The 22,137-nt window shown below is 42.8% G+C and overlaps 1 protein-coding gene across 1 annotated transcript in view; it reads left to right on the top strand.

Moving 5' to 3' along the window:
• Window positions 1-21,033, top strand: part of MMRN2 (multimerin 2) — a 55,216-nt gene extending 34,183 nt beyond the window's left edge. Inside the window, exons 3-7 of the mRNA XM_088463077.1 lie at window positions 3,875-3,981; window positions 4,763-4,837; window positions 7,040-7,195; window positions 8,981-10,843; window positions 17,867-21,033. Coding sequence (XP_088319203.1) covers window positions 3,875-3,981; window positions 4,763-4,837; window positions 7,040-7,195; window positions 8,981-10,843; window positions 17,867-18,249 — 2,584 coding nt within the window. The 3' untranslated portion in view covers window positions 18,250-21,033. The remainder of the gene's footprint in view (window positions 1-3,874; window positions 3,982-4,762; window positions 4,838-7,039; window positions 7,196-8,980; window positions 10,844-17,866) is intronic.
• Window positions 21,034-22,137: the final 1,104 nt, after the last annotated feature.

Raw genomic sequence — 22,137 nt, 5'->3', positions numbered from 1 at the left:
ATCCCTCCCTTGTATGCGCTGTGGCAGTTGTCACTGGAGAGAAGACATGTCGTCTCTCCATAGAGCCAGCGCACCATGCGGGAGCCGGAGGAGGCGGAGCTCAAAGGCTCAAAGCAGGGTCATGGATAGATCCCCTTCTGTAGATGTATCAACAGAAGGGGATCTATACAAAACCCTCACAGCAGCCAGGACAGCCGGGTGCGCCGCTGATATACATAGCAGCAGGCACCCGGCAAATAGAAATTGCTCCAGAGGCCATGTCCGCCAAGAGCACTCTCCGCTCAGTGTGGCCACCCTGGTTACAGCCTCTGAAAAAAGAATTTGATTGGTCGGGGGGGGGGGGTTTCTGGGTACTCGGAACCCCCCCCTGCGTGCGCGAGTGTGGCAAACAATTGTTTTGTACCCATGCATCATTTCTTGAGTTGACAGCTTTTAAATGGGGTGATATTTTTATGCCTACTTAGGGCCATATTCAATTTGAAGTGAAAAGGCCGTTATCGGCGATACATCATTTTCGCCTATTTTCATTATCCCCGTATTCAATTTCAAAGACTTTTTGCCGGTGCGAAAAGTCTTTGATAAAAAACGGGGATAACTTTTCACCACTGAATAGGTGGCAAAAAAAGTGCAAATTGGGGTTTAGGGGTGCAGGCTTAAAAAAAATAGCCTACACCCATGGGAGAGTCCCCTAGAAAAGATCTGTGTCAAAAAGTTTTTTAAAAAATCGGGACACCCCAAAAAAAGTTTAAATTTGGGGTAAAAAAAAAATATGGGGAACAAGTTTGAAACTAACAAAATTAATTCAGGGGCAGTATGCGGCAGGTGTTTTCTTCATTGCGGGTAGTAGCGGCAGGTGCATTTTTGAAGAATTTTAAAAATGCACCTTAGGGACTGAAAAATATGCTTGCACCCACTTTCATGTACCCCAAATTTGATGCACCTAGTTTTTTTTTGTACAGAAAAAAGCTAAGTGCTCTTCTTCACTCCTTCTTCCCTGTCGGGAAAAAACACCTCCCGCGGCTATTTAAAAACCATACTTACCTTCCACAGGCCAAAACAGGGGCACCCATAATGATCCCCCATGTCAGGACATCTTTAGGGGGATCCCTGGATGCTTTTCCGAAAATTCCTGAATTTTTCCCGATACCTTTCCGCTGGGTCCCGTTTTCGCAGCTTTCAACTTGAATATGGGGATAAAGCGGGTGCGCGCCCGATACTTTATCCCCATAAAACCTCCGATGTTGAGCGAAAAGTCCTGCACAGACTTTTCGCTCAAATATTGAATACCCCCCTTAGTCTGTAACCAGATTTTGTTTGTTTTGTCAGGGCCGCAACCGGGAGGGGGCTAGAGGTGCACGTGCACCGGGTGCCGGAATGCAGGGGGTGAAAAAGGGCTGATTTGCGGTGGCTTGGGGGCTGCATATTCAGAAAATGGCAATCCAAAAAAGGCTACCGCCAAGGAGGAGACAGATGCTAGAAGTCCTTACTGGACCTCTAGTGTCTGTCTCCTCCTTGGCAGCGGCCATTTTTGGATGGCCGTTTTTAGCAGATTCCATGCGGACTAGCCGCCGCCAAGGAGGAGACAGATGCTAGAGGTCATATTGGACCTCTAGTGTCAGTTAGGCCAGCGCAATGCACACAGAAGTGCTGGGTGAAGATGCTGAAAGCTGCATCTTCTCCCGTGAAACCCCCTGGCAATGAGCTTAAACCCCATAGCAATGAGCATGTAACCCCTGGCAATGAGCATAAACCCCTTGGCAACGAGCATGTAACCCTTGGCAACAAGCATAAACCCCATAGCAACAAGCATGAAACCCCCTGGCAATGAGCATGTAACCTGCTGGCAACGAGCATGTAACCCCTGGCAATGAGCATGGAACCCCTAGTAAAGAGCATAAAACCCCTGACAATGAGCAGGTAATTTTAAAGTAATTAGAAGCCTTACTGTGGGGCATAAAATAGTGTCGGGCAAATATGTAAGTGGCACTTTGCTAATAGGCATTACAGTGTGTGGCATAATGTGCAATGGGCATTATGGTGTGTGGAATAATGTAAGTCACTATACCAGGGACGTCTGAGTAGTGCACTGCCTTATGGAGGATTAAGGACAAAATCCAGGTACGGGAAGGGAGGGGGCGCAAAATTGCTGCCTTGCACCGGGTGACAGATATCCTAGTTTCGGCCCTGGTTTTGTTATACCAATTATAGGGTGTTGCAAACTTTGTGGCACCTTGTAAAAAAATGATGATGCAGAATGCTGTGTGTAAAGGACAAACATCTGCAAAACACAGAATTACCTCAACTGACTGCTGATGTATCAGCAGTAAATTGGAGTAATTCTGTGTTTTGCAGATGATTGTGTTAAAAAAATCTGCAATATATGGGGGTTCACCGATCGCAGATTCTGACCAAAAAGTGATCGGGGTCAGTGAATCAGGTTGTCCAACCTGTTGGATTTCACCAACCAATCAGGGTGTAGATTGCTATTGTGTGATAACAATCAGCATATTTTCAGACTGTTACTAGTAAAATGATGGGCCTTTCAAGATTGGCAGATCTGTCTTTCCTGAAAATTAATAATATCCAATTCACTGAAAAAAGATCTGTAATGATGTATAGGAGCAGATTGGTGGATTAGGGACTTTTTAAATTGGGGACAAAAAATCACAGAATCTGTGAATCTCTTTTTGTGATCGCTAGTGTATGGGCCCCTTTAGCTTGAAATATATACTTACTGGCAAACAGAGTGGGCCGCAAAACATTTCTCCTTGCACATACCTTTTACATACATACTGTAGATACAGGCACACTAATTTGTTTTTGGCACATGCCTGGGAAAACCAGTGCATTTGTACATCTGAAGATATCGCTTCAATATCCTGCTGACTGTACTACATACATAATTACTTGCCAACTCTCCCTGATTGTCAAGTAACTCCTTGAATTAGTAGCAATACTCCCTGACTCCCTGAAGAGTCTAGCAATATCCTTGACTGCACCTTGTCGCCGTTATGTAACTGTTATATACTTGGATAAAAAATAAATCAGAGATATAGACATTCAAATAGGATAATTTCCCCCCAGCTGCTTACCTTCAGGATGCCGTCGGTTTGGATGCCGGCGCCAAGATTCTGACAGGTGTCGGGATTCCGGTGCCAGTATTCCTAGCGCCGGGATACTGAACGTATACCCTTTAACAAGCATTAGCATGCATGGACAAAACTTTCTGCCATCTGATACTGCTGTTGCTGCTTCTCTCTTCTGTTCACCTCTTGATCTAAACTCCATATAAAACATACTTCAAGAGCAATTAAAAATTGTACTTAACTTTCTTACACTGACATGCATACATAAGGAAAGAAAAATATAGTAATAAAATTTAATAACGCTCACTGATGGCTTAGAACTAGGAGACCCTCTATCATGGATGATTAAGTTATGCTAATACGACTCTTATAATACCTTTGTATGTATTGCACACTGCTTTCATAAAAAAAAGAGAATTTTTGTATAAAAATTGCACAATTCTTCACTATAATATGTTTTCTCTTAGAACATTGTTCAAGATGTGGTTAGAACAGAGGTTCCCAAACTCGATCCTCAAGGCAACCTAACGGTCCAGGTGTTAAGGATAACCAGGTATTAAGGATAACCATGCTTGGGAACAGGTGACTCGATTAGCACATCGATCTGATTTAAACATCTGTGCTCAACCATAGATATCCTTAAAACCTGGACTGTTAGTGTTCCTTGAGGCCCAAGTTTGGGAACTTCTGAGTTAAAGACAGGACTATTACAACAGTTCAGCACTGTGATGTGTGTTTTTTTCTTTTAAGTAGTCACAATAAATAGCTGCGCTTTCAACTTGTTTCAGGTACCGACTAGCGCAAAAACCAATATATGAGATAAAGAGGAAATTTGTAACCAATTTGGAATGGAAATGTTGTCCTGGGTATACCGGCTCTAGTTGTGAATATGCTGGTAAGAACAGAATGATAAATTATAGACCAAAAAGTTATTTTAGTAATTCTACATATGTTTGTAAAAATAGTTTTATGTCCTGATACAGTGGTTCTCAACTCCAGTCCTCAAGTACCACAGGTGAGTTCATCCATTTTGCTGGGTCAGTAATTATCCCACCTGCTTCCACAGACCAAAATCCTCAAACACATGACCTGTTGTGTTGAGGATTAAAGCCACTATACATATTGCATGTCAAAGTTTAATAGCATATTCCATTTTTCATAAAGTCATGCTACCTTCCTGACAACCAGTAGTTCATGGATCATAAATTATCAGCATAGGAAGTGGTTCTTTACGGTTAGGTGCTGATAGCAAATTCACTAGCAGAGAGGTTCCCAAACTCCGCCTTTACAGTCCAGGTTTTAAGGATATCCATGCTTGAGTCCAGATGATTAAATCAAATTGACTGAGGTACTAATTAAGTCAGCTGTGCATAAACATGGATATCCTTAAAACCTAGACTGCATAGCAGAGTTTGGATACCTCTGCACTAAACATTTTTAAAAATGGATTAGATGACTTTCTTCCCAAGAGATTATAGATGCAGATATATTTATTAGGGGACACTATGAGAATGACTGACTGCAAGTTTGGGAGTCATGAAGCTATTTATTGTCTCCTGTAAGGATAATTTGTCAGTTGTCACATTTAATGTTGGTTTTCTCTGGATCAACATAATTATGATATTGAAATTATGTAAACTTTATTAAACTGACCTGTATCTCGTTGTTTGCCGTAGATCCCAATGCTATTCACATTCCTCTGGAACATATACCAAGTTCTCAGGAAAAAAAAGAACCCCCTCTGAGCACAGGTAAGGTCACCTAATTATAGTGGTGTTTATGCTCCTTCAGTTAAAACGAATATCATTCAGTGAGAATCATACCTGCCTGCACAAGCTAAAAAAAAAGTTGTTTATCTTTTATTCAATACAACTAAAGCTGCATACACACGTAAAGATTTTCTGTCCAACCATCCAACTAGTTGATTGGTTGGAATGAAAATCTGGTAAGGTATGAAAGCAAATGACAATCAGCAATTTGCTCCCAAATGCCGGAAAATGGACAAAAACTGTTTGAGCAAATTTTTTATATCAAACATTTAACAAACTTAAAGAGTTGTGTAGGAGCGCTTGTTTGTGAAGAAAAACAATATGCTGATAGTATATAAATATTTAATAATAAAATAAACAATGATAATAACAATATAGAAATGGCAGTGCAATGGTTCAGACCGTTATTATAATGGCCCTATTGAAGACAATCTATTGGTAAAAAAGTTCATTACATCTGAAAGACACAGTTCCTGAAGTGGATACAATCCTGATGTAAAAAAATGGGAACAATGTTGCTGATAAAATTATACTGTGTTTTTTCCAGCGATGATGGGATAGTTAATACAAAGAGCTGCTAAATAAATGAAAAATAAATGGTCCCATAAATGTCAGAAACAACTGGTGTAGATGATCAGAATAAAACACTTTGGTGGTAAATGTGTGACTGGAATATGAATATTTACCAATGATGTCTGCAGTCTCTACAGCTCTGGGTGCCACCTGTGCTGTGGCTGTGAAGCCCAGCGGCTCAGTGGGGGGAATCGGTCTGGTGACACAACGATTCCCCCCACTGAGTGTTGCCCCAGTCTCTCCCTCTGTGCCAGCTATCCACCGCGAGCCGCCAGGACCGCTAACCAGCTGCCAGCTCCTGGGCTGGCCATTTGCCGTGAGACACTGAGAGCAACAGCAAGCTGACTTCCATACACCTTCCATTCCCTACTGTGAGTCAGCCGCGAGCCGCTGGGCTTCACAGCCACAGCACAGGTGACGCATTCCGCTAGCCACGGAACACAGAACTGGGGACTTCAATCTGTCAGTCATCACGCTCCGATCTAAGAGCTGGCATTCACGCTCCCGCTGACGAGCGGTAGAGCCACATCTACACCAGTTGTTTCTGACATTTATGGGACCATTTATTTAGCAGCTCTTTGTATTAACTATCCCATCATCGCTGGAAACAATACAGTATAGTTTTATCAGCAACATTGTTCCCATTTCTTTACATCAGGATTGTATCCGAGCACAGGTGACTTAATTAATACCTCAGTCAATTTGATTTAACCACCTAAGTCACCTGTGCTCAGCCATGGATATCTCTAAAACCTGAACTGTTGCGGAGCCTTGAGGACCACGTTTGGGAACCTCTGTATTAGGTACAAAATGCTCTGCTCCTGGACGTTCTTGGTAATGTATGATTGCAGCCACCTGTGCTGAAATACTCTTCTCATCAATTAACTAGTTCAACACAGCTGACTGCAATCAGTAAATAGGTGGGAAGTCCAGGAACAGAGCATTTTGTACCTGATGGAAGGGGTCATATTGGAGGGTAGGCCTCAGATTGCTCAGAATGACCAGGGAATACACACTTGCTGAAGTCAGTGGCTGTGTCCTTGGACGCAGCTTCATTGGCTTCAGTAGTGTGTATTCCAGACTCTGCGGCCATTTTGAGTGGCAACGGGGATGTCAATAGCCAGCATTGCAGAAAATGGGGCGTCTAACCCTCAGCAGACCCTCCAACATGATCCTTTCCATTAGGTACAAAATACTCTAATTTATTATTGGTGCCACCTGTGCTGAAACACCTGTCTCATTAATTACCTAGTTCAACAGAGGTGACTGCAATCATACATTAGGTGGGAAGTCCAGGAGTAGAGTATTTTGTACCTGGTGGAACGGGTCATGTTGGAGGGTAGGATATTACCTGGTCATTCTGAGTAACCTAAGGCCCAATGTTTCTTTGCCTCTATAACAAGAAGGTTTTGCACTTCCCATTTGGTCATTGTAATGAAACTTTAACCTATCCAAACCATACATTTTGTGAGTATTACCAAGTATATAATTGTATGCAAACCTGTTAGGTCCTATATTTTTCTCTGTACACTATTTTTTATGTTGTGATTTACTGTATGCATCACATTTCATTGGCCAGATATGTGATGGTCTTCTTGTGACATTTTTCAGAGGTGACTGAAATTATTAAAGCAGTTGAAAGCCAAGAAATCCTACTGGAAGATATACAAAATGACATTCATGAGGCTACTAGCCATCTTATGGATCTACAGAATGCTCTCGGAAATAATGGCAGCATTGAGTTAAATGAGAGCCACAATCAATCAGGTACTGTTGCTGGAAATGTAACCAAAAATAAATCATTTTCATAAGGGGAAAGAATATATACTGTCGGATAATATGCCCAGTAGTGTGACTAAAACTGTATTAGAATTAGAAGTCACAGAGGCATTCCTTTACAGTTGAAATGCATCAGTCACAGTGGTAGCTTCTAATATAAATATAATATAAAGTAGGAGGTACATTATCTATTATAATACATCTTTTATGCACAAACATGCATAACATATATAATATTAAAATGTTACACAAACACATACACACTGCATATCACAGGTATGGATGAGCAGTTCCGCAGGTATTGAAGCTGCAGGCTGCTACCCCTCTGTGTCGGCAGCAAGCATTGATTGTGGGGTCAATGTGGCAACATTAGAAACCATTGAATGTGTTATGATATTGTGTCATTGATTTAGGGCTCGCTAAAGGGGTTATATCATCTTCCTGTATTTAGTAAACAGCGTTAATCTTAGATTACCGCTGTTTGTAGAGCATTGTAGAGCGATGCGGGCCCCATTGCCGGCAATAGACACCCGGCGGTGCCTTTCAGGCTTCAGCGAAGCCTTCCAGGCACTGCCGGGTCTCCATGTCATGTACATGAGCAGACGGACCGTCACGCAAGCGCATAACAGTGGAGCCCCGTCACTGGCAGCGTTAGGCGTCCAGCAGCCCAGCGGAGGACATCGCCGAGGACCTGGTCTTAGCTGGACCTCGCTGGAGGGGTATTACTAAATACCAGTGGAATTTTCATTTGTTTCACAGTGATACTAAATGAAAATTTCCTCTGGTATTTGTGTTCGTTTGTAAATGGGGCCCTTAGGCTTTAAGGGTTGCTAAATTATAAAGTGCTACTGTACATTGATCAGTCCCTTCTGAGAGGCAGAATTTATTTACTGCACAGTGGAGCTGAGGTTACAAGGCAACCTGGGACATGAAAAAGACGTGATGTCAGTAGCTATAGCAGCAAATGACTGAGCTCACTGACATCACAGCCGTCCTCATTTAGCACTATCACATATGCTCAAGGAGAAGAAAGAGGACAGTTTTTCTGGACATTTATCATTACGTAAAGAGTTGTAAACATGCAGCACAACATATTTTTTAAATTACGTCAGTGTGCTAAAATTAAATGTAAGTTATTTCACTGAGCTTAAATGATCAGTTTTCTGATTGTGTAGAGGTTGTAGGGAGGCTTTATAGAGGTTATATACTGTACATATCTAATTGTTTTTTTTTTAAATGACAATTTAGTAAGTCCCGTAAATGATTTAGGTTAATAAGGTTTAGAGCATCTTAGGGAATGTATGTTTAGTTTTTGTTCATTCTTAGCTGCATACATTAAACTGAGCATGGTAATAATTGTATATGTGTCCAATAATATATGTGTTTATACATATATGCATACTTGCCTACTCTCCTGGATGGTGCGAGAGTCTCCTGATTTTTTGGGCAGTCCCCCGCAACCCCGGTAGAGTGGCCGGATCTACCGCATCCTGTCTACTTCCTAGTGAGCAAGATAGAGAGATATTATCATCTGTAATTGTGGTCTGTGGAGGGGGAAGGGCCGGGCTAAAATGGGCCTAAAGACGTGAAAGCCCTGCACCGCTCCCTCCACCCCTAGAAGTCAGCTGCATCTCCTCTACCTGCATCCCCTAGGGAGGTGATAAAAAAATAAGAATTTATGTTTGTATAAACTTTAATACAAAATTATTTTTAAACTAAAGATGACACTGAGGAAATAGTTACTGAATTTATTTTTATTTTTTTAAATTTCAGAGATTAATGACCGTCTTCTCAGAGAAGTGTTTCTACCACATGTGGAAAACTTCCTTAAGGCTCATTTTAGCCCTGTGTGGAACAGTTTTAACAAAAGTCTGCAAAATCTTAACAGCATGGTCAAGAACCTTTCAGAAAACGTTGAGTCCAACAGAAAGAGATTGGATATTTTCCTGGAGAACACTGTGCCAAAGAAAGACCTGTATGAGCTAGGGACAAAATTTGAATCAAAAATTCAGGAAAATGTTGACAAACTTGAGCAACTGAAACAAGGAATAGACAACCAGTTTCACAAACAGCAAGCTGTAATCCACTATAACTTCACCATGGCAGACATAGACACAAAGTTTAAGCGACACCTGAAGATGCAACAGTCACAGTATTCCCACTTGAACGTTAGCATTGCTGAGCTTCGAAGAGGACAGGAGCAAATTCAAGATGATCTTCTAGATCTAGCTCAAAATATCACATTATTGTGCTCGCCAAAAGAAGACACAATGTCAATTACAAGTCACAAGATTCAGAATGAGACTCTCGTTAAATATCATGAACAGATTAATGATTTATTGACAGAAACAGATGTTGCTTTTGAAAATATTTCTACTCTGGAGAAATGGGTTAATGAACTTCGCACAGAGTTCAAAACAAACTCTGACAAAGTCCAAATCCAGTTTATGGAGAAAAGCCTCATTATGGAAGAAAATAAAGATTTCATCCAACGGCAGATAATGGAACTCAATTATACCATTGCCAGTATACAAGAAAGCAGTGACGAATTATTCAGGGATTGCGATTGTCACAAGATGAATTTGGATATTCTTGCTCTTGAGGAAATACAAAGGAACTTCTCTAATCAATTTAGAGATGCTTTGTATGGAATAGAAGATGTAAAGCAGAAGGAAGGAAGTTCCCAGACATCATTACAAAATTCTGTTGAAGACCTATCACAGGCCCTACAGCTTAACCGTCAGTCTCTAACTGCCCAGCAAGAACAAGGTCGAAACTTAATGCGCATCACTTCCCAGTTGCAATCCCAATCTAAAAATTTCACAGACGATGTTAAGCTTCTCAGGTTGGACAATGATCAGATCCATAAACATATTAAACATCTTGACAGTTCATTCAGCTCTCTGTTAGAAGATGTAACAAGGCATGAAAAAGTCCTAGAAGCCTTGCTTGGTGAAGAAGTTCTCGATCTTTTCTTTGAAGATAATCCTGAAATGTTTCATATGTCAATAGTACAAATATATGACGCTCTCAACCTCACTCTGGACAAGCTTGAAAAGCAGCAGCTAACTACAGATTCCCTCATTGACAGGTTGCACTTTCTGGAGATGCAATCTCAGAGCCACAATTCACCGGATTCTTCTACATTCTTCAATGTTGAGCAGCACACTGCTCCCTTTCACCGTAGCAATTTAGCGCAAATGGAGCCAAACCATGAAGCACTAAGAGATGCAGATGCTTCTGAATATAATGATATCCTGATACTGAAAAGTGACATTGAGCATCTAAGTGTAAAAATTAATAATCTGGAGTCTTACTTTGCGAATGGACCTTCTTTCAATGACACAATTATAAATACATTTAAACCCCTCAACATCTCTATCGAATCTATGAAATTAGATATTGCAAACTTAAGTGATATTTATGGTAGACATATTGAAATATTTCATAAGATCTTCAACAATTATGAACCTTTAATTTCGTCAAATGTGACTCTTAACATTGCAAAGGTTCAATCCTTGATTAATAAGAAAATGAAAAAAAAACTGAGAGGAGAAGAATTACAGAATAGAAAACTCAGTAAAAAGCATATTGAGGAACAATGGCAATCTGATGGAACGGTGATACCATATCAAGGTATAGTTTTAAAAATTGTTATACTTAATATTTACTGTCTTTATTTATCTATTATTAAGACATTAAGCGGGAGATGTATCAAACCTTTAAGAGAGATAAGGTGGAGAAGTTGACAATAGCAATCAGCTTTTAGAGTAGCTATAATTTATCTATCACAAATTATGATATTACAGAAGCCGATTGGTTGTGTCTCCACTTTATCTTTCTCAAAAGTTTGATACATCTCCCCCTATGTGCCATTTAGGAAACTTTTAAAATGTAGCCCTGCATCACAATTGCCATTTTGTTAAATTATGGTGAACATTTTGCATTTCCCAACTCTCCCACTTTTTAAGCACAGTTCTGCCATCCTACCCACAGTACCCTATGGCAAGCTGCTGGGGAGATGAGAGTTGACTTAGAGGAGTACTTTCTCTCCGCTGCTCTGCACACCAAATTTAAACTGCGTTTTAGTTACCTATTGTTCATAGTATTGTCTACTCCACATGCTTATGGGAAGAGGCATTTTCTTTGGCTCCTTGTGGGTTTAGGGAGTCTAGGGATGTTGGCCTAACTTAAACTGTGGCTGAGGGACCAGCACACCCTCTGGTTTCTGTGCTGGGGTAGCTCTGTCTTACTTTCTGAAACAGTGCAGGCTTAGGTTCCATAGGCACCATCAGCGTAAACCAACAATGTTGCTAGATAGTATTAATGTATGGCTGATAAGCAATGGAGAAAGCAAGAAAGATAAATGGTGGGATGCATCAAAGGGAGAAATGCATTTCTCATATGCGCCAAGCCCCAGAATGCGATGCACTCCAGGGCTTGGATACGGTGGTAATGCCATCTTCTTGATGGCGTTACCCATAGAAGCCTATGGGCTTCTATCGGGAAAGTGCTGTGAGAGGGATCCAATTGGATCCCTCCCAGCACCCCACGTGGTGCATGCATCCTTCTGTGCATACACAGAAGGATGCCAGAGGGGCTTCTGGGTCATAGACCCGGAAGTCCCTCCATCACAAAGGTCCGCTCTTACTGAGAGAGCTGTCCTTTGCTGTGATCATCATGTATACCGGCGTTACTAAAGCCGGCATGCGTGCAAAGAAAGGCGGGCTGCATCCTGTCCATAGCAATGTATTTAGTAAAAGATGCATGAGAGCATGTACAAGTCAATAAATGTAAGTGTTCTCAAGGTATAAAACAACTTTAAATGGACACTATACATATTTTCAAAACTTTTTATGTAACTAAAGTAAATAATAAAACTTTACCTAATTTGAATGATGGTGCTAATAAATCTGCTTGCAGAGGTCACCGTTTAGTGTGGTTCCATTGTTTGATATATCTTCCTAAAGATCCCTTATTCTGCTCCCAGAACTCTCCTGTCAATTTAATTGAGAAGTGATTATTTTATTCTAACAATACAGTAGGGGCATGACGTAATTGGGGGTACGGACATATTAGAATGGCCTACATATATGACAGACCTGATAAAACTATAGAGAGGGACAAAATACAATTGTACTGTATGAAGTACCCTGAAATAAATTGTTCCTACCTGACCACCTAATGGGTTTAAGCAGTAGCTCAGATTTCAATAAAACCTCATCTGGCATTTATAAATGGCACAAGAAGATGACACTGGTTCAGTGGCCCCTCTTCAGCTAGCTCTGGAACCAATATATTATCAGTAGCCTGAGATTACAGTTCTATGCCCAGGACTCATTTCATTGGTGTCTCTAGCACCTAGGACCTGATTCAGACCCGGTCGCTAAGTTGCGCTCGCTCACACTGAGCGATTTTCGCCCATCTGCGCATGCGTATAATAAGCAGTGCGCGTGCGCAAGCCAGTCTTTGCGATCTGATTATGGTTGCTCGTACGCCACTATGAGGTCGCTACTTTGAGTGACAGATAGTGCTGTTTGTGGGTGGTAACAGGAGAAGGTGCTTGTGAACGGGCGAGTGGATGTGCGAACGCAGGCGTGTCAGGCCGCCAAAACGCTGTTTAATGGGCATGCATAATTAGCAAAGTAGTGTCATTGTACACGTCACCTGCATGTATTTCAGTCCTCACTGATCGCAGTGCCTGCGGTGGGGAAAGGCTACCTCAAGGGCTGCGAGCAGCTCCAATGGCTCTCCATGTTACCGATTAATCCTACAATTCCCGGAGATGACGTGTGTTGCGAGTGGCAAGGGGGCATCTTTATACACTAGCGAGTGCTCATTGCCGTAGCTCGCTAAGACATAGAGGGCATCCTTATGTGACGCAGTGCTAGCGCTTCATTTAAATATCCGGCCCCTTTTTGCCAGCGAGCGACCGCATCTTGCGAGCGGGTCTGAATGAGCTCCCTAGTCACTATGGAGCTCATTCAGACCCGCTCGCAAGATGCGGTTGGTGTTTAACGCACATAATCGCAAGGAGGTTTTCCAGAGTGTATATAGTGTGAAATGGGAACTGGACAAATTACAAAGTGCGCATGATACCATATTTTTGTATTTTACATTCATTGGGTGATTATACAGTATATTGGTACTCCTCCAGGAATCTATTACAAGCTCATGTCTGTGATATACTGTATATTTATGAGTAGCTTTTGAATTCAATCAGCTTAATAGAATTCGGTGCTGCTTCAGCATCCCTGCTTGTTGAGAAAGTGAAAAATATAAAGTCAAAAGTCAATTAGGAAGAGTGCATATAAAAACACCATAATTACTTCCCTTGGTATAGTGCCTGGATAGGTCAAACCCACAACATACACACACTATGGGCCTGATTCAGCAGTGCATGCTAGTGTACTGCTGAACGTAAATTCCCGATGTTCAGAATGGATCTGCAATTCCGCTTGCATTTGGGGGAAGGGAGGGGGCGGCGACAGCCTCCCTTACCTGAAATGGAGGCGTGTTCCCGGCGTTAGGGGGGGGGGGAGGGAAGAGGTCAGGATCTCCGTCAGGTGAAAGGGTATTCCCGGCCTTTTCCTCTAAACTGCGGCGGCTGGCTGCAGGACCCTATGGCTGCCCTCTGATCCACACTACTACTACTCCCATCCTGACCCTGATCCGGACTACTACTCTCATCCAACTTCCTCCTTCCCACTACTACTCCCGTCCTGCCCCTGCTTTCCACTCTTCCTCCCATCCTGCCCCCTGCTACGAACTACTACAACTCACAGCTTGCCCCCTGCTCTACACTAATACTCCAAGCCTGCTCCATTACTACTACTCCCATCCTGCTCAACTTCTGACTACTACCCTCATCCTGACCCCTGATCCACACTACTACTACTCCCATCCAACCTCCTGCTTCCCACTACTACTCCCATCGTGCCCCTGCTTTCCACTGTTCCTCCCATCCAGCCCACTGGTACGACTTACTACTACTCACAGCCTGCTCTACACTACTACTCCAAGCCTGCTCCTGCTCTGCATTACTACTACTCCCATCCTGCTCAACTTCTGACTACTACCTTCATCCTGACCCCTGATCCACACGATTACTACTCCCATCCTGACCCCTGAGCCGCACTACTACTACTCTCATCCAACCTCCTGCTTCCCACTATCGCGTCCCCTGCTTTCCACTACAACTATTCCCATCCTGAACCTAGCGGCGGCAGTGTATGGAGCTTGTGCTCAGGCACTAGTGAGGGCAATTGGCTAACCAGCCCTACCACCTGGTCTCACTGTACAGTACACACCCTAATTACCATCCCCGCCTCTGGAACATACCCATAACCTGCCCTACCCCTCGGCCTCTGGATCATACCCTGCCCCCTGTCTTACTAGACATACATTACCCCTCCAAGGCCAGGGATATACACTACTCACCATATTCCCTTCCCCAGGGATGTACACTGCTCACCCTTTTTTCTTTGTGGGGGCCAATATGTTTTTATTTTTTCCTTTGGGGGCCATTGTGTTTGTTTTTTTTTACCTGTCGGGGGCCAGTGTGTTTTTTTTCCTATGGGAGCAAATGTGTTTTATTGTTTTCTGTAGGGGTCAATGTGTTTTATTGTTTTCTGTAGGGGCCAACGTGTTTTATTGTTTTCTGTAGGAGCCACTTAGTTTTTTTCCCAATGGGGACCAATGTGTTTTATCTTTTTTTCTATGTGGGCCAATGTGCTTTATTGTTTTCTTGTGGAGGCCAATGTGTTTGTATTTTCTTCCTGTGGGGCCTAAGTGTTTCATTGTTTTCTGTAGGGGCCAATTTGTTTTATTTATTTCCTTGTGGAGGCCAATGTATTTATTTTTGTTCTTGTCGAGGTTCGATTGGCTAAATGTAATAGGGTGAGAGTTTAGAAAATGTGAGAGTAAACTCTCACACTTTTTTAAACTCGGCCAATGTAATAGAGTCCGAGAACATGCAAACTCGCATATTTTCAGACTCAAAAAACTGTCACGATAGAAACTCTCATCCACATGTTTTCCCATTTTAAAATACAACTCGACCAATGTAATAATGTGATAGTTTACTGTGTTTTTTTTTGTGGGGGCCAATATATGTGTTTTTTCCTGTGGGGGCCAATGTGTTTTTTTTTTTCTTGTGTATTGTTTTTTATCTGCACATGCATCCAGGTGGTGTATCGTACAGAGTGGCAGTCCAGATTCAGATGCAGGGGGTTACAGGGGGTGACTATAGAGATGGTGTATTGCTCACATTGGAGGCCATACTCAGATGGATGATGTGCACCTAGCACAGGTCTAAAGATGCACATAGCACATACTTACCTACTCTCCCGATTTGGTCAGGAGCCTACTGAAAATCGGGTGCTGCTTCCGACCCCCCAGAAAAGAAGGTAAGCCTCCCGGCCAGCCGCCTGCCCCCAGACCCCCCGCGAGTCCCCCGCAGAGGAGGGGGACGATGACGCGATTCGCACTAAATCGCGTCATCCTGACCCTGCCCCCTGCTTTACAATGCCGAAAACCTCTGCATTGTGAAGCGGGGGCGGGGCCAAAATGACATGATTTCATGGTCACGCCCCTTCCCCGCCTCCATTGCTGGGTAGTATCCCTGGCCACGCCCCCTCTGTACGAGTCACTCCTTCCTGCTTGCCCGACCTGGCTGCCCCCTCATGCTATGTCGGCAAGCCTGACATAGCATGATTGCAGCATCTGTAGACACTGACAGTGTGCATCTCAGTCCTTGCATATTTGGAGGTACGGCTGTACCTCAGTGAAAGGCATTTTAGCGTCATGAACCTAAAGTTGAAGGCACAACTGCAGCAAAAGACGCATGAAAGGCTGCAACTCAGACATCGGGCATTATGAGGAGGGATCCCGCCCCCCTCGACAGACCCCACCCCCTTCCATAACTTTCCTGGCCTGGTTTTACATCCCAATCTGCCCCTGGATATACCCCACAGCTACTTGATCGAGCCACACGGTAAAACCAAAGGTTAATGCGGGCTAACCCATTGATTTTGAATAAAGTTCAGAATCAAAAGGTTTCTTCCCATGTTAAAATTTGGATTTAACACAAAAACCTACCTTTAGGGATTAGCACACGGGGAAGCGAGATCAATTAGCTGCAGGATAAACCTCACGGCTAATTGAATTCCCCCAATTATTCATTTTATTAGGTGCTTCTGTCATCCCAGGCATTAGTATACTATTAGACCACAAATTATGGTATTTTGCCACGAGGGGCTTAAGTACATGGTGCCTGCTCTCGGGGCTGTCAGGAAGGGTTTCTGGATACTCAGAAACCCTCCCTGGGTGCGCTACTGGCGCCTATGATTTTTCTGGCACAGGACATCAAAAAGTCTAGTTACGGCTCTGGTGTAGTACAAAAATAATCACTCAACTCTGCAAAGATCAGCATTGCATCCAGCACTGAATTAGGCCCGCAGTTTCATCCAGCAAATCCTTGATTGCATCGGGTGACTGGAAAGTCACTGCATGAAGCCAGATTCACTGTCATCTTCCTGGATTAATATTTATTTATATATTACCAGTTATTTATATAGCACACACATATTCCGCAGCTCTTTACAGAGAATATTTGGCCATTCACATCAGTCCCTGCCCCAGAGGAGCTTACACTCTCTGGGCCTGATTCAGTAAGGATCGCAATTGCGTACGCAGCTGCAAATTTAAGCGATACATTGGTGCTAGCAGAAGCCAATATTGATTTCAAATGCTTAAAAGGGGTGTAACTAGGTATTTGAAGGCCACATAGCAAAAGTTTGTAAGGGCCCCAATGTACCACACAATGGTGAAAAATGTATATAACACATGTTACTTTGACAAAGAAGATGGGCTCCCCTCAGCCCTGTGCCCCATAGGAGCTGCATACCTTGCACCTATGGTAGTTATGCCCATGTTGTTTAATAAATACCCAAAGGAATCTGGCCCATTCTGAAAGCAGATGATGGAAAAACTCACTATTGCTTGTATGTGCACAATTAATTACCCACAGAGTATATGTATACAATATGTAATTTAGAACCTGATATTTATTTTAAGTGACATTAGTGGAAATCTGTATAATTAGCGAGAAAGTGTATGTGTGTCTGTCTGTTTGTGCTTTATGCATGGCCAGAGTTTTGTACCTAGCTCCACCAAATTTGGCATGGCGGTATAGTTTGACCAGTATTAGGTTTTTGGCTATGTTTGAAGTTGTCAGAGCCATGGAGGTCTCCAAGATGCCCACCAAGAAAGCCATGGAGTCTCTAATTTGACATTTTGGGATAAGCAAGTTCGCTCAGGATGTCTTCCAGTGCCTAAAACTGCACTGATGTGAAGGCACAGGCTGATATGTATCAGTGGGGGGCAGGAGGAGCTCCAACGGAAGAGCAGTGACTCGGAGGATCAACTGTCACACTGCACCTGCACTGAAAGTTACTACTTTCCTGTAAGCACATTTCCATATGCCATGCTCTCCAATGTTGGTCTGCAATGTAAAAAATTAAGGCTGCAAATGTACTTCAAGGTCCGTTCAATCCTGGCAATGCCGGGTATCCCAGTTAGTAGATTAATAAAGTATTGTAATCTAAACCAGTATATAATGCAAATGAACTATTTATGTTATTTCTTTTTCTCTTTTAGATTTTCCTGTTGCATTCTCTGCTGGCTTTTCTAAGGGCGCAAAAGGAGCAAAATTGATAAGATTTAATGATATTATTGTGAATTATGGCAATGCCTTTTCTCTTGAAGATGGTCAGTTCATTGCACCTTATAGTGGAGTATATGCCTTTGCAATCACAGTGGATTTTGGTGTCGGTAATGCACTAGGACACCTAGTTTTTAATGGATGGCAAAAACTTGTTCTGCACAACAGCAGCAATCAACCAGCAGAAAGCCTTAAGCACCAATTTACGTTGGTGGAACTGAAGAAGGGCGAGAGAGTTTGGTTTGAACTGCTTCAGGGATCAATCAAGGAAAACTCACTTGGAACATCTCTGGCTGGCTATTTGGTCTTCAAAACATGAACAGAGTTTCAGTAGACATTACAGACAAGTCATTATTGGTCAGCTCTCAGTTGCATTCTGTTTTAAGGAGAGCACGTAGTTCTCCTACTGTAAGACAGTACTCTGATTTATTTTCCTTCTCCTGTATCACTAACAGGATTCAAATGAATGTTTCTTCTTTAAAGCTAATTTCAAGGTATGACTTACGCATATTGGGGCTGATTCAGCAATGCATGCAGTACCCATTCTGTGAGTGTGCAGAATGGGTCCTGCGTAGTTGCACGCAGTCTCTTCTGTGCCTCTGCCTGATTGACAGGCAGAGGCATTTAAGGGGCGGTGCAGGGGCGGGATCAGCCATCATTCCCAGAAACCGGGGCATGTCCGCCCCATTTTCCTGGAGCGGCAAGGCTAGGGACTGCATGGTCCCAAATTGAGGCTTACTCAGCTGGCTGGCGGGCCGGCACCATCCACCATTGCGACCATCGACCACCAATGATCACGATGGTGATCCCAGCCTGCGACCTCCGTCGCAGTGCTAGGATTGCAAAGGCAGCAGGGGGGTGTTATACACGTGTTGCTGCATTTGCATAATAGCAAGGACGGAATTGCAAAGCTGCCTGTGTGTAGCTTTGCAACTGCGATCCTTGCTAAATCACGTTCATTGTTCTCTGTGCTCCTCACCACAATCTCACTCTCCTCATCTGGGCTGGAAATACAAACATAATAATATGATTGTGACATTTATGAAATGGGTGCAAAGGAAACTCTAACCAGTCAATTTATCTAATTTTCTTATTTGAATTACAAAATTACAGAATCTGATTGATTACCATTGGCAAATACCATGTTTTCATTTCCACCAATTTTCATAAATGTTCTCCCAGTATGTTATATATCCTGTCATGACATTGTAAATTTTTATCTATAAATACATATGCATAGCTATCCCAAAACATGTCACTCTGGGCCTGATTAAGAGTTGCATGCAATGCAACTCTGCGATTTTGTTGACACTGTGTATGCATCTGAATGGCACCGTGCATGTGTCGAGGTACATGACCGTAGTCGCACCCTGCGATTCTTTATTCGTAGTTTGATTGACAAACGGAGCATTTAGGGGAGGCAACAGGTAGTGTCAGCTAAAACACAGACATGACTGGACTGTTTCGGGGGTGTTACATCTTGCGTCTGAAAACATTGCTCTGGCGTCTCCGTTACGGCGCCCATTCTGAGTGACTATAAACTTACTCAAAGAGTTTGCATGATCTGTGCCCGATGCTGCATATGTGTACACAGTTGCGGATAGCTGGCGAATGCTCTGGTGGGCATCTCAGTGCAAGTCCCGGTGGCTGTTCCATCTGTATATCTTCGCACATCCTCAGCTGAAAAAAATCGCAGCTATGGTAACAATAGTGTTAAACTCTGAAGAAGGTCCCTCTATCACAACAAGATATTTCACCCTACTGCACAGATAGGCAATCACACTCATAAGGCTTTAAAAAACCCATTAGTTGCCAGCTCCACTAATGCTTAGTCTTCATCTTACAGATACTTTGAGGAGCAGTGCTAAACTTTCCAATGAGAATGCCATGAATAGTCTGGGACAGTCATAGTAATTTTGTATATTTTATGCATAGTGTGCCAAAATCACAGAAACCAATCCCTTATGCCAAACAGTTTCCATATTAAATCCATTCATTCACAACAGGTGACCATACATCTGCGACGAATCGTCGCGATGCAGGGATGCGATCAGAAATTTCCGATCGCCCAACGGGAACTTCCGATCGCCCACCATCGATGTTCAGCGATCCGTCGCCGGATCGCTGACATTTGACATGTTAAATGTTGAAGATTTGACGATCGCGATCATTTTTTGATCACGATCGTCAAATCAGGAAAATCCAACTTGTTGGATTTCTGTGATCCTGTGATGCCGGGTTGCAGCATTGCAGAATCGCGGCAATCCATCGCAGATGGATGGGGCCCATAGGCCAATGTAGTAATCTCAGTCCAGCCTGTGAGGTGAATCTGTACAGGTGGAAGTAAAACTATTACATAGAGTAAGCACGGTCACTAATTGTCAGCTGCTTAGATAGAAATGTACGGAGAGTTGGACAGACATGTCCGGGCGCTATTTTCATTAGGAGGGCAAGAAGGGAAAACACTTTTCTGACCAGCACAGAAAGGGTTTCAGAAAAACTATAATAAAAAAAAATACATTTATATGTTACAATAAATAAAGTAGAATTGAACTGTTGAACACTTCAGTTCATTAGGAAAAGGTTGCAAAAAAAATAGCCCAAGATAGCAGCATGTTATATATGTAGAAAGGTCCCATTGCAAATTCAGTAGTGTACCTATAATAAGTGAAGTGGCAAAGGTAACTCTATACTATGTGCAGGGTAGGAGCGAGTTGCAGATGCTCCTCACTTAGCGACCAAGTTCCATTCCTACGACGAGGTCGCTAAACGAATTGGTCTCTAAACGAGGAGCCGCATATACTTAATACAGGTAATTATTATTATTTATTCTGAATAAAGAAAAGGGCTAAAGGAAACTCAAACTTCATGCTGTAACTGTGTTTTACTTTGCATAAATCTTACATATTATACAGTACAATTTAAAGTTATAAAAAAAGACATCCAGGGTAACATTTTAGTCATTGTACTATGGGTTTCCGCCAGAGATGCCGACATTCTGGTTGCCCCTTCCGGGAGGGGGCAGCAAGATCGGCAAAATCGGGGGTGTGGCCGGCTATTGTGGGCGGAGCGTAGCGTGGCGTTCGTGTAATTTTGGCCCTGTCCCCGCTACACAATGCCGATAATCCCGGCATTATGAAGCAGGGGGCAGGGCCAAAATTACCCGATTTGGCTTGAATTGCGTCACAGGTGTTGGCAGCTTGCGGGAGGCTTGCCTGCCTTCCCGGGAGGCCATGAGTGGCACCCGATTTTCGGGAGGCTCCCGACCAAATTGGGAAGGTAGACAAGTATGGTTCCAGCTGGTCGGAGCGCTGGTTGTAAGTCTGAGAAGTTGTTAAACAGGTAGGTTGTTAAGTGAGGAGCATCTGTACTACAGAGCTCACAAAACACACCACCTCTATTCTACACTACTTGTATATACTCTCATACTGCTGTATACATTCTTCTGTTTTATTATTATGTTTTAAATGTACTTTATCAAGACATAAATGGAGAGCAATGTTAAAAACAGTCAAAGCTGTACTACCACTTACAGATGTGCACACATACACCTATGCCCAAATCGCACCAAATAGCCATTTTGGGATAGCATTTGGCGCACCACGAACTTTGCAACTTAGCCGCACTATGCGTCCCACCACTCACGTTTGTACAAAATATGTGTCTTATTTGCATCACTAATGCAACAAAAGTACAATGCATGGGTATCCTGGACACTGTGCTAGCATTGTATGCAGCTGCCGCGGGCAACTCAAAAAAGGCAAAAGACGGAGGACCGTTAAGAGTGGTTGTGCCATGCTTCACGCCACCCATCATTGTGCTCAATCTGTGGCTTTATAACAAATTCTTTGCAACAAAAATACTTATCCTAAATGCCCAAGACACTATGGGACAAATTTACTAAGGTGAGAGATTTTAGAGGTGGTGATGTTGCCCATAGCAACCAATCAAATTCTACTTAACATTTAACTAGCACCTTCTAGAAGATAATAGCTAGAATCTGATTGGTTGCTATAGGCCTCATCTCCACTTCTAAAAACTCTCACTTAGTAAATTTACTCCTATGAGTGACTTTGGATGCAGCTATGATGCAAATTAGATGCTACATTCAGAATGAATACGAAAGTCCTCACTATATATAGTGAATGGAAAGGTGTATGAGGACACATCTGTAGTAGCGGGCAGCAATGAAGTGGCTAAACACCTA

This window comes from Taudactylus pleione, unplaced genomic scaffold, assembly GCF_031769625.1.
Source record: "Taudactylus pleione unplaced genomic scaffold, aTauple2 ptg001314l, whole genome shotgun sequence".
Lineage (NCBI taxonomy): Eukaryota > Metazoa > Chordata > Amphibia > Anura > Myobatrachidae > Taudactylus > Taudactylus pleione.
This window is presented reverse-complemented; position numbering and strand designations above follow the sequence as displayed.